This window comes from Perca fluviatilis, chromosome 17 (genome assembly GCF_010015445.1).
Source record: "Perca fluviatilis chromosome 17, GENO_Pfluv_1.0, whole genome shotgun sequence".
NCBI lineage: Eukaryota > Metazoa > Chordata > Actinopteri > Perciformes > Percidae > Perca > Perca fluviatilis.
Window position 1 is genome coordinate 7,286,312 of NC_053128.1, and position 12,637 is coordinate 7,298,948.

Sequence of the window (12,637 nt, forward strand, 5' to 3'; positions counted from 1 at the left end):
ACAATAAGAGAATATGTTTTCATTGCATTTACAGTGTTGCATATGGTAACTTAGCCTACTTTGAATATCTCGTGAGCTAAACTGGGTAATGTTATTATGTCATTGTGTCACAAGCCAAAGCAATAAGAGTTCGTTGTAGCAACCAACGTAATAATAACTTTGATTTATATAGCGCATTTTATGAAACCCAAGGACGATTTACACAACTAGAAGGGGACAAGGTAGAAGGAAATAGTAAGCCAACACAAACACGGACTAAAAGTAATAAAACGTCCGCGCTAAATGGAAGGGGGATGTAATTTAATTTGGCTACTGATGTACAACCACATTCTAAAATTATTTCATGAATGAAATAAACATATTACATATCTGAGGGCCAATTCGGGGACATTTTTGGAATAATTTACAATCCCGTAATTGTCTCCATCTGTTGAAAACCCGACCGAAGTTGACTCGGTTTCGCCCGTTGTCTTTCCCTTTCCCTTTTAGCTTCTAGTTGTTCTTCGTTTAATTTCCTTTTTTCCTGTGATGGCCCTGCCCCAGTATCAGCCATAATTATAACAGATAACTTCTAAAATAAAATGTAAATACAATTAGGCCTATATAAAGAAATCTCAGGCTTTTCCGGGGTCACAAAGAAATCTGCGACCCGTCAGAATGTGTGCTCTGCCGCAAATCATTCTGTGACTTCGTGGGAAAAATCGGACCCGGGCAAAGGTATTAATAAAAACTATATAAAAATAGTGTTCTTTTCACTGTAATTCACGTTTGCTGTTACGGGTCATTTATGATCAGCAGATGAAAAATTACTATATAGTCACTTTAAGTAGCCTACACTTCACTGCATTCAGAGGCCAATATAGCATTCTTTTTTAAATATTAATTTGACAGCTGTAGATTGTGCATACAACACACCGTAGCCTATGTAGGCTATACTACTCAACAGTTGCTGAACTGACTACATTACAATGTACATTTTGAATGCTTTACTTTATTAATAATAATCATAATAGCATTAATAATATGACTCTGGCTATTATTGTGCTGCCTAATGAGGACTTTTACTTGTGTTACTCAAATAGGCTACACTTTGCCGTTTGAATGCATGATTTATACTTGCAGTGGACATTTGTCCGTTTGTAATGTAGCCTATTATTTTGCAATCATTTATTACATTCGAATCACAGTGGATTCGGACAGAACCTATTTCACCCAAATAAACTCATGATGTACATGTCTAAATACACATGACATGGAGACACAAAAATCGATAAAAAAATATGGCCTATCAACTTTTTTTATTATTATTATTATTATTTTGTTTTTACAACGCTTGAAAAATAAGCGGAACCTTCAGTCGATGGAAGAGCCCGGCTGCAACAACACGGAATGTTTTGCGTGCGGCACTTCTGAACACGGAAGAGAAGCTGCTGTTCCTGTTTATGTATTTCGCTGTCTATGGGATTTCGCAGCTAGACGACTTCATCTGTGAGACAGTATGGCGGTGAGCGCCGTTCACCTGGAGTCAGACGCCTTTCTGGTGTGTATGAATCACGCGCTGAGCACGGAAAAAGAAGAGGTGATGGGTTTGTGTATCGGAGAAGTGGAAGTCACCCGTATCGTCCATATTTACTCGGTCATCATCCTCCGCCGCTCGGACAAGAGGAAGGACCGGGTGGAGATCTCCCCCGAGCAGCTGTCCGCGGCCTCCACGGAGGCGGAGAGGCTGGCCGACATCACCGGCAGGCCGCTGCGGGTGGTCGGCTGGTACCACTCCCACCCGCACATCACCGTGTGGCCCTCCCACGTCGACGTGAGGACCCAGGCCATGTACCAAATGCTGGACCAGTGCTTCGTGGGCCTCATTTTCTCCTGCTTCATAGAGGACAAGAACACCAAGACGGGCCGGGTGCTGTACACCTGCTTCCAGTCCGTGCAGGCGCAGAAGGGTTCCGAGTACGAGCGCGTGGAGATACCCGTGCACGTCGTGCCCCGCGAAGCCATCGGCAAGGTGTGCCTGGAGTCGGCCGTGGAGCTGCCGCGGATCCTGTGCCAGGAGGAGCAGGACACGTACCGCAAGATCCACAGCCTGGCGCACCTGGACCCCGTCACCAAGATCCACAACGGCTCGGTGTTCACCAAGAACCTGTGCAGCCAGATGTCGGCGGTGAGCGGGCCGCTGCTGCAGTGGCTGGAGGACCGGCTGGAGCAGAACAAGCAGAGCATCGTGGAGCTGCAGCGGGAAAAGGAGAGGCTGCTGCAGGAGCTGGCTGTTCAGCCATGAGCCCAGAAACAAACAACATGCTACACTTATAACGATATAAAACAGGGGGAAAAAATGCAAATCCTCACATTGAAGAAGCTGGAAACGGGATGTTTTTCGTAATTTTTTGCTTTGAAATTTTTTTTGTTGAAAAATGTATATCACCTAATTGTTGCAGATAGTTTTTCTGTCAATCAACTAATGGATGAATCGACTAATAGTTTCAGCTCTGTCTTCCCTGGAGCTGGTTTCTAGAGTCTGGTCGGATTTGTAGTTTGGATGACTTGTTCTTTGATCAGGTTAATTCCTGATTTAAATAAGTCAACCTTTTTTGGGGTTTTGTACAGCTCTTTTATGATGAGACAAAATTAAACTTAATTATTTAAGAAGTTCATGTTGTTTAAAAAAAAACCAAAAATGGGTTTGCTAAAACAATAATGCTTACGGTTTACATGCAGTTTAGTGTCCCAAATCCCACTATGGCCACGACAAGACCCGCCCTACGAAGCAGCTCGATTGGTTGGGGTTAGTTAGGCATTTGACCTCGAGTGGTTAAGGTTAGGATAGCCGATTGGTCAGTCGATAGGACCTGTAGAAATAATAGGGTTACGTTACGGGGAATTTGGGACACTAAACTGCACGTATACTAATGCTTACTTTCTCTAAGGTATCAAAATGTATAGTTTTGGTATCTGTATTAGGGCTATTTAATTCTGCCAAAAACCAGATATTTTCATGTGGTTGTTTTACATAATGTAATGGAAGATGTTAGCTATCACGCGCCTATAACGGAAACTATATGGAGGGAAAACTGATGGTGTGAAACATTATTTGTGGTCAATGGGGAAAATACATTCAAAGCTACAGTTGGGTACATTATAAGAGCCTCCGTCCCACACTATAGTCACTCTGAATCAGAGCCAGCTGAGCCCACTGAGGGACAAGTGAGGACGAGGAAAGTGCCTTTGGACTAACAAAGTGTTATTGTAGCGTATTGTAAATGAGGGTTATTGGATGTAAAGGGTGTGTGGGGGTCTGTAACATCTTTAATGCCATTGGTTGGCTTCTGTTCTTCTGTTTGCTTTGTCTTTTTCTTGTGTCTTGTCTTATCCCAGATTTGGAAAGCCTGAATTTTATTTTAAATTTTTTTTTTTTTAAAGGAGCATTATTCAGGTTTGACTAGTGTGGTGTTTTTCTCTGCATCCATCTACTGTAAAATAAAACACCTTTTGTGTTACTTTACAGGGACCCAAAGATACACAGACTCCGCTGTCACTTCACTTTAGTTTGAATTATTGAGGTTGTAATACTTACCGAAACAAATTTCTTTTAAAATTTCTCTTAATAATTTATGGAATTAGTAGTAAAAAATATTGAACATTTGCCGAGTACAGTCTTCTAACTGAGTTGGTTTTAATAGTATCGTGAGTTTACAGCAATTCTTTATTTCCAGGTGCTAGGCACATTCATTATCCAGCAGTGCTTGGTTTACTAAGACAAATCTAAAAAAAGGTAGACATAATACTAGTTCTGTACACATTTTTAATTCAATTTGACTTTCAGAGTCATGATCTCCGGTATCCTCTGTGAATAAACGTCCATAAATCTGCTTAGAAGTCATATGACGAAGACTCTCCTCCAGAGCTATTAACTAAAGTACTCAGCACAGTTGAGAACTTTGATGTTCTGTTTTACCGAGTAGGATGCCCCTTGTGGAGGGAGATACAATGCCTCCTGTTGAGTTTACCTCTGCCCATTTACCAATGTTAAAAAGCTTAAAAAGGACACAATAAATCCCCATTGTTGGAAACATGCTTGGTGCGTGGCACCAAGTCAAAGAAAACATCTGGGGGTGACTGCCTTTTCACAGGGGGAAATTATTTTTTCCCCCCATTAAGGTCTGATGGGATTGCAAAAAGTAGAAGAACTAAACAATCCCGACAGTGAACATGTAATTTGATGAAATAGCGGATACATTTAGCCTATTGCACAATCAGTTCTTCAATTCATTGAGAAACGTAAACAAAATCAGTCACTATCAGTCACAAACATTCCCTTTCCCCCCATCCCTGTCCCTTAGAAAAAGGGGACGGAATGCTACAAACATATTGAAGCCACTTCATGTTTTTATTGGGTTGGACCTCTTTGTCATGTCTATGTTGTACCACCAGGTGACCCTATTGGCTCAGTTTTCTGTTACAGGCTACATGCAATGTCCCACATGTGTTCAACTTCATACCTGCTTAATTTACCTAATTTCTCTTCTTGTTTCTAGTTGTTGAACTGTAGGGTTTGGGTAGTGTCTGTTTAGTGAAAGCCTGATCAAAAGGCTACACTAACGTGCCACTGCCTCCAAATCCTAAACCTCCTATCGGTTTGTTAAATGTCCCTGGGGGGCCCTGTGTCATGAATCTGAGCTACTAGGAAAGTGAGCTTCAAAAGAGGGTCCAGGACCCCTAGGGGGTCCTCAGAGTTTTTATAAAAAATTAAAAAGTCTTAACATAAATCCAACATATTATTAGCAAAGATAAATTAGCCTATTTGTGAAATTAAAATGTACGATAGGATTACGTGCCTATAGGTAAGCTAGACACCACAGATACAGTAAAAATACTACGGTGGCCGACAGGGGCAAACGCAATGCTACTTAAGAAAACACATGCACGCAAATAGAAAAAACAACACGCGCAGCATTTAGCAAACCCGCTGCAAATACCAGTCCTTCCAGAAAAAAAGTTTTTTTGTGATTGTTGCGGGCAAAAATCCTTGATTATGCGGCACGTTTTCGTTGTTGTGACGAGTACAGACGTTCTCCTGGAGCTTCTTGGAGGGGTCAATCAGCTTGTGTATTTTAAAAGCAGGGGATTCATAGTGAGGCTGGAGGTGCTGCTCACAGTAAGAGACCAGACACTGCAGACAGGACTTGCGAGCTTTCAGCTTTCTCCCAGTGCAGACATCACATCCCACGTCTCCAGGTCCGGCATAGCGGTGATCAGCCGGAGCGGTTTGGAGTCCTGTCCTCAGAACAGGCCTCGATCTGAAGGTCTGTCTGCACTGAGGACAGCTGTAGATTTTCTTCTGATCCTCTTCATCCCAGCGGCTTATAATACAGTTCCTACAGTAGTTGTGCCCACAGGGAGTAGTCGCTGGATCCTTCAGTAGACCCCGACAGATGAAACAGAAGACTTTTCCCCGCCCGGGCTGATGTCTTCGCTGTGCCATTTTACCTCTCAGTGATAGACTGAAAGTGATATCATAGAGTTTGTGAATATCAATATGCCAAGAGGGAAGAGGGAGTGGTTACCAGGTTGTGCTTCTTTCTAAAAAACAGGAGGGGTTAGAAACAACCGGTGTGAGTTCATCCCCTTCGTCTCTCATACCTTTGTTATCAGGGAAAAAAAGGAATAAAGGCAAAGCCAGGTTTGGAACCTGAGTTGCAACAGAAAACACAAGTCCTCTGGGAGGCCCGAGTTGGACTCGGTTAACTTGTTCTTATACTGTTCTTATTCTGGTCTTTTATCTGTTTTTAATTTTTTTAATCGTTTTGAACTGCTCTTTAATGTTTTATGTAAAGAACTTGGAATTGCCCGGTTGCTGTAATGGGCTATCCAAATAAAGCTGCCTTGCCCTGCCCAATAAAACAAACCTCACCACTCCCAACGACTACTGGTCAGTAGCACTCACCCCTGTGGTGATGAATTGCTTTGAGAAACTGGTCCATAGTCACATCGTGTCATTCTATCTTCCCACCTTTGATCCACACCAGTTGGCCTACAGGGCCAATAGATCTACCGAGGATGCCGTGGCCACAGCCCTCCATGCTGCACTGTCCCACCTGGAGCAGCAGGGGAGCTATGCCCGGCTGCTCTTCATAAACTTTAGTTCTGCTTTTAACACCATCCTCCCCCACAGATATATATATATATATATATATTTACATATGTATATATTTACAAGACCCTGCTGCATTTTCTCAGAAATACCCCGGTTCTGAAGACAGCCATAGCTGGCTACGAATGAAGGAACAAGCAGAATCTATGTAAATCTTTGATGCACCAACAAATATAGACAAATTAAAGATGGACATATGTAGGGTAAAAAGTGCAATTGCTATAAATTTCTCAATACTGTTTTCAGACTTATTTCATGGAAACAATGATAAAGGATAGGAGTGGGATGACACTGCCAATTGATTTAAAAGCATCAAATATAATTAAATAAAAAAGATGTTTCATGTATTGACTGTATACATGCTGTATGTATAATCGTTTGGAAGTCAAAACTAATTTTGATTGGGGCTTTGCAACATCTTGGATGTAATAATGTGGTTCGTATCCTATCATCTACTGGCTTCACCTCTGTGAGTTGATTCTGAAAGTAGTAAGGAGCACTTTGAAACAAAGTAGACAGCAGGGTTCAGTTCACAATGTTCTAAAGGTTTAATGAGACACTCAAGGATATATACATTTTTTAACAATCGCTCCTTTCACTTTGATGACATGAGTAGATAGATGCACCAGAGGAAAGGATTGGTTCAAGGTAGGTTTACGCAGATAAATGTTCAGGGAGGAAAACAGTGTAACAATTTATGATACAAATTAATGATAACATTTAAAACAGATGCGTTTTTAACATATGTTTTTCACGTGAATGCATTACTCCTAATTTCTATGGTGCTGTGTTGAAACATGCAGACTAAGACCAGCCCCAGGGAATACAGGCTGCACTGATCTTTATCTGCTGCCGTATTTGTTTAGCGCTGTTCCTGCCAAATACAAAATTCAAATCAAACAGAAAAAATAATGCAAATGTTCTTTATCCACAGTGTTCTTCAGTGTTTCCATCTTCCATATTGTTTCTTTTATAACACTTCCCTTTTATATCTGCTCTAAACATTAACACTGGATTTAGATGGAAAGTGACCTCGTTTATACTGCATTAGATGAAATAGTTTCTAGAATACATGCTCGAGGAATACTTGAATTACTTTTGAAAATCAACTTCAATAAATCAATTAACCCTGCTAACTGCTAGCGTTACCGGAGGACCTTAGTGAAGCTAAGAGATGGGGGGCTGGAAATTGGGAAGCAATCGTTTCTGTAATTCTAAGCCAATAAGGTGTGTTCAGTCGGGTGGAGAGGACGGCCAGGTAGTGGTATTTTTAGCGGTTCCTACTATAATTCTAAGCCGAGGAAGTGTCTGTCCGTCGGACAGAGCATAATTTAGGTGTATGGTTTCTAGAGTTAACTGTTTAAAAAAGACCACATTACTTTTTTAGCTTATCTTATTTGGTCTTACCCTAAAATAAAGTGCTGCCAGTATAGTCATCGTTTGGTTTTTAATTGCAGGTGAGCGACTTCCAGCAGGTCAGGATGGGCTTTACATCTGAAAAATTGACTTGATATGCCTGCTCAGTGTCGTCATCATAGGAAATCATAGGAAAAAGATGCTCCTGTAGCCCTATTCGCACGGGATAAGTATTACCTGGTGACCTCCAGTCATTTGTAATAATCGCGGAGGTTGTCTGTGATCTTAATCCCGTGCGAATCGGTCATGTCTGTAATTTGTAAAGTAATAATTCCCCCGCAAATGACCTACCATATTTCGCCGAAAACGGAGGTCCTGTGATAATATTAGTCCCGTGCGAATCGGCATCTCTGTGATTTGGGGTCTAACTGGCTGCGTTGTCAATTATAAATGAAAAGTTTTGACATCATATCCGGGGGATAATGTCTGTAAATTTGAGTAAAATACAGACTTCAGTTATCCCGTGTGAATGCGCCAGACGAAATACAGACGTGTGGGGGTAATTTATAAACTACAAGAGGTCCCCAGGTAATACTTATCCCGTGCGAATAGGGCTTATGACTCTGTGACTTGCCTGAAAATCATTATGTTTTTAAATTGTCTTCAGTATCAAAGTAATTCACTGATACTTGTCTGTACATCAGTGGATACATGGGAAACAGGAACTGCTATTGGAAAGTTCGGCATACTTTAAATGGTTCCAATTTCCCAAAATTTAAACAAATATATGATAAAAAAAAGAGGGGTTTAAGTTGAATCTGTGATGCCAACATAAAAAATTCCTGGTTTAGTCATACATTGTCACAGAATAGGGGAATATGTTGCCACCTCAATTTCCTAAAGCCAAAGGGGATAGGCCTTTTTGACAGAAGACATTGTCATTACAGGTGTAAATAAGAAAATTAATGATAACTAAATTCCATTATGCTGTTTTAGTTACAGGGTCCTTGTATTGTGCATGCTGGCACTCTGTAACACTATGGCTACTGGAATATAACAGAACCATCTGTTCTTCCCCTACTATGACCAGTCAAAATGTCTGTAGCGAAGAAGACCTATTCAGTATTAATGTTGTCTATAACTTGCTTTGCCAAACCAACAGTCCAAAACTGACCAGCAGTGGCGTATTTGCTGCCATGTGTTAAATAAGAAAACCATATCTTTGCTATTCAAATTGATTGTGTTGCCACATCCATCTCCATCCCAGTTTAATGTGTGATAAATGGCCGTGAGCGCATGGTAACAATAGTCTGTCACGTCTGTGTTGTACGACTAGGTGTCCCCATTGACTGACTTTTCCCTTGGTGACAGTTATTGTCTCCAACTGAGTAAATTACAGTCCTCACCGCTCCACACGCTCTATGGTGTTTTTTGCTCCCAGCTGCTCTTTCCAGGCAGCGCTGCGACCGCAGTTCTTAGTCTTTGTGGCCTGTACTGTTTGTGTCATGCCTGTGTAATGTCATTCAAACCACTGTCCGAAGAAAATCTCTTTGAGTTCTTTTATTAAAAACCCTCCTGCCAGTTTCTGTTAGTGTAAGAATCTTTGGGGATTATGTCTCTGTGACAACAGGTTCCAGACTGACTGTTGTCACAGAGACATAATCTAATAATAAAGGATAACGTCACATTTACACGAACTTCCATGAGACCGGGCTGGACTTTATTAACATATCCAATCAGGTTCACATTAAATAAACAATGATGCTACTAGTTAGATTCACTTTTCTAAACTACAAAGTGACAGGAAAAAAACAAATATGATCAAATATGAAACTATTAAAACGACATGTGGTTTAGTTCATACAGCAGGAAGCAGAGAAAAAAAAACAAAAAACATGTAGCCTGGGACTCCCAGAGACAGACAAGACCAGACAAGCAAATACTGCAAGGAAAACAAAACCACTTTACTTGACTGACCGTACATAATGAATCAGCACATTATTTTAGGACTTATCTTTCCATCTACGTATTCACTTTATACACAACAACAACAACAACAGTATGTTAAACATGTATGTCAGCAAGGTGGAGGAAAATAATTCAATGATGATTAAATAAAAATGACTTAAAAGAAATAAGGCTTAACCTTACTTTTCTGAATACACTGACAATGTGACAATATGAAAAATAACCCATAATGAACTACTAAACGTGTAGTGCTGCTCAATTAAAGCCCAAGTAGCCTGCAGAGTAGAAAATATTACAGCAACAATGCAAAAATATAGAACAAATTAGAGAAGTATGTATATACACCACACAAACAGGTTTCATGTAGGTTGCATCAGGCATACTAAATGAATTGTCATGCGAAAGCCTTCTCTGTTCCCTGGGTAAAATCTAACTCTTGTCTACTTGACGGCACAAAACTCTGCTGTAGACCCCTTATAATAAACTCCCAGTCCGGCATAGAGAGGCTGAGTGAATGTGGTCTGCTCTTTGTGGAGGAGAGTGATAGTTTCAGTTTCAGAGACACTGTAGAAGGACAGAATACCTGCATTGTAATCCACGTAAACTCCTACTCTGGAGAATTGAGGGCCAGAAAGGGGAATTTTCGTACCGTTATGTTTGAAATTAAAAGAATAAGCACCTTTGGCCACAGACTCTAATGCCCAAGACTTGTCATCGTTTCCAAAGATACTTTCCTCTCCTGTTCTAGCAATGCCCTTGTATGCGACAGCAACTGTAACTCCTAAGCCACCCCACAGCACCTCCCAGTAACTATGTCCAGACGTCAGAGGTCTGCTACTCAGAACCTGAGGCCTGTCCGTGAATCTGTCTGGGTGACTAGGATATGACTTTCCATCTTGGACTGAGGTTGCTTTTCTGTTCTCTTCAGATAGTACCATCTTCGTGCTGGCTGTGTTTGGATCCATTTGGAACTTGGGGTCTTGTGGCAGTAAAACATATACTTTACTCACTTCCCCTGAGATCTTGTTCAATTCCTTACCATAACTGTCCTTTATTTTAGCTATGGCATCGGACACTGTTGTTGTCACATCATCAAAGTGTTGCAGAGGGCGGATATTGATGACGGGTATGATGGGAGATTTACTGATATTTGACAGCGATTGTAAAATCTGAATGTTGTCTTGTGTGTGAGAGAGTTTCTCCAGATGAGCGTCCCTCCTCCTCAGCTCAGCAAGCTCCTGCTGCAGCTTCTTCTGTTGCTTTTTGGCCAGACTCACTTCTCTTTCCTGATCCTTTTTGATCTGCTGCTTTACATCAGCGTTTTTCTTCGTGAGACGGTTGAGCTCAGTGGACATCGTCTCGCAATTCTCCAAAGCTTTATCAGCAGAGCGATTCATATACTCCACCTCCTTCTGAAGCTGCTTCTCATATTTCTCTACATTCTCGAGTCTTTCCTTGTTTTTTTGCCGAATCCCCCCGAGCTCTTTCTGCCTCTTGGCCATTTCTTTTGCAGCTGAAACAGTGTTGTGGCCGTTATGTTGTTCAAATGCGCACTTATAGCACATACACTGTTGATCAGTGCGGCAGAAAACCTCAAACTGATGAGTGCAGATTTTCTCCGGAAACTGTGTGGAAGCCCCCCCCAGCTTTTGTTTCTTTAATGGAACAACTTCAGAGTGAGGCTGGGGGTCCAGTTCTGCCTTCTTCAGCTCCTCCACTAAATCTGCCAACATGGTGCTTATATTCAGGGCAGGCCTTGGTTCAAAGGTCTGTCTGCACTGAGGACAGCTGTAGACTTTCTTCTGATCCTCTTCATCCCAGTGGCTTTTAATACAGCTCATACAGTAGCTGTGTCCACAGGGAATAGTCACCGGATCCTTCAGTAGATCCAGACAGATGGAACAGCAGAGTTTTTTCCGATCCATTACGGTTTGTTGCTGTGCCATTTACCCTCGAAGAGATGGTGAATGTGAAATAGTTTCACTTTCTCATCCAAGACGAAAAAAACGAGGACTGATCCAAACGCTTACTGTAGTTCCCTTTCTTCATGTTTGCTTGCTGATCTGCAGTGAATGGGGATTCCCTTTACAACATGTGGGCTACACTCATCTGTACACTGGTAGATCTGCGAAAGAGGCAGGAAGCAGGAAGTATCTGGACTAAATGGGACTGGCTGTACTGGACGTGTGCACACGGAAATTTGTCTCGCAATACAAGCTTGAACAATTACAACACAACAACTAAAGACAAAAAGCTAAAAATATATAGGCATCAGTAAAAACATAAATAGATAATTAATTAATATGAGGGGGGCCAAGAGTGTGATGACACATTCATATGAAAGCACAACATGTAAATGTTTAAAAATGGATGTTTCATGTATTGACTGTATACGTACTATATTAATAATCATTTGGAAGCATTTAGCATTTGAATGTGCTCATTCAAATCACCTGTAACAATAACATCACTGAAACAGAAGACTAGACTCCTCAACGCAATTTGACAATCTCATTCATTGCACAACAGAAAGCTAGAAAGACATTGCTTGCTTTAGAAAGCTTGAAAAAGCTAACTTTCAAATTATTAAAAGGAAATATGGGGTTCCATTTGTGCCATAATTCTGTCACGTGTCGACTGAACATTTGACAAAACATATGTCTTATTAACTTGAAACTGTACTTTAGTTGTGAGAAAACTATTTCTACAATTGGATTTCTTATGTTAGTTGCTCAATTGACTTTTCTGTCAATTCAACTTTAAACTGTACTTGTCTGTTGTCTGTTGATCATTTGACTGTATTGGTAGTAATGGCGTCCTGATGTGACGTTTTGACTATGTCTTGACTGAATAAATTATGTTTCTGTATCTCATGCAAGCATGCTGCCTGGCTGATCATAGCTCTTGAATGCTGTTCAAGGTGGTTCTTGGCATGAAAGTGGGATTCATAATAAAGATGCGTTGAGCATTTCCTTTACGGAAGTTGGGTGTGGTTTCATTAGATTCAACTTAGATTAGATTAAACTTTATTGTCATGGTGCAGAGTACAAGTAAAAAGATAACGGTGGTAACAATAGTCTGTCACGTCTGTGTTGTACCACTAGGTGTCCCCATTGACTGACTTTTCCCTTGGTGACAGTTATTGTCTCCAACTGAGTA

General features: G+C 41.0%; 2 protein-coding genes across 2 annotated transcripts; one reads left to right on the forward strand and one right to left on the reverse strand.

Annotated features, from left to right (window-relative positions):
* Nucleotides 1–1,381: 1,381 nt before the first annotated feature.
* brcc3 (BRCA1/BRCA2-containing complex, subunit 3) lies at nt 1,382–3,521 on the forward strand. Its single transcript, XM_039780437.1, has one exon. The coding sequence runs from the start codon at nt 1,499–1,501 to the stop codon at nt 2,282–2,284; it is 786 nt and encodes a 261-aa protein (XP_039636371.1). The 5' UTR covers nt 1,382–1,498; the 3' UTR covers nt 2,285–3,521.
* A 5,676-nt stretch (nt 3,522–9,197) lies between these two features.
* On the reverse strand, nt 9,198–11,610 carry LOC120544992 (tripartite motif-containing protein 16-like protein). The gene has a single exon (XM_039778912.1). It carries the CDS (start codon nt 11,422–11,424, stop codon nt 9,919–9,921), a length of 1,506 nt encoding a protein of 501 aa, XP_039634846.1. The 5' UTR covers nt 11,425–11,610; the 3' UTR covers nt 9,198–9,918.
* Between the last annotated feature and the right edge of the window lie 1,027 nt (nt 11,611–12,637).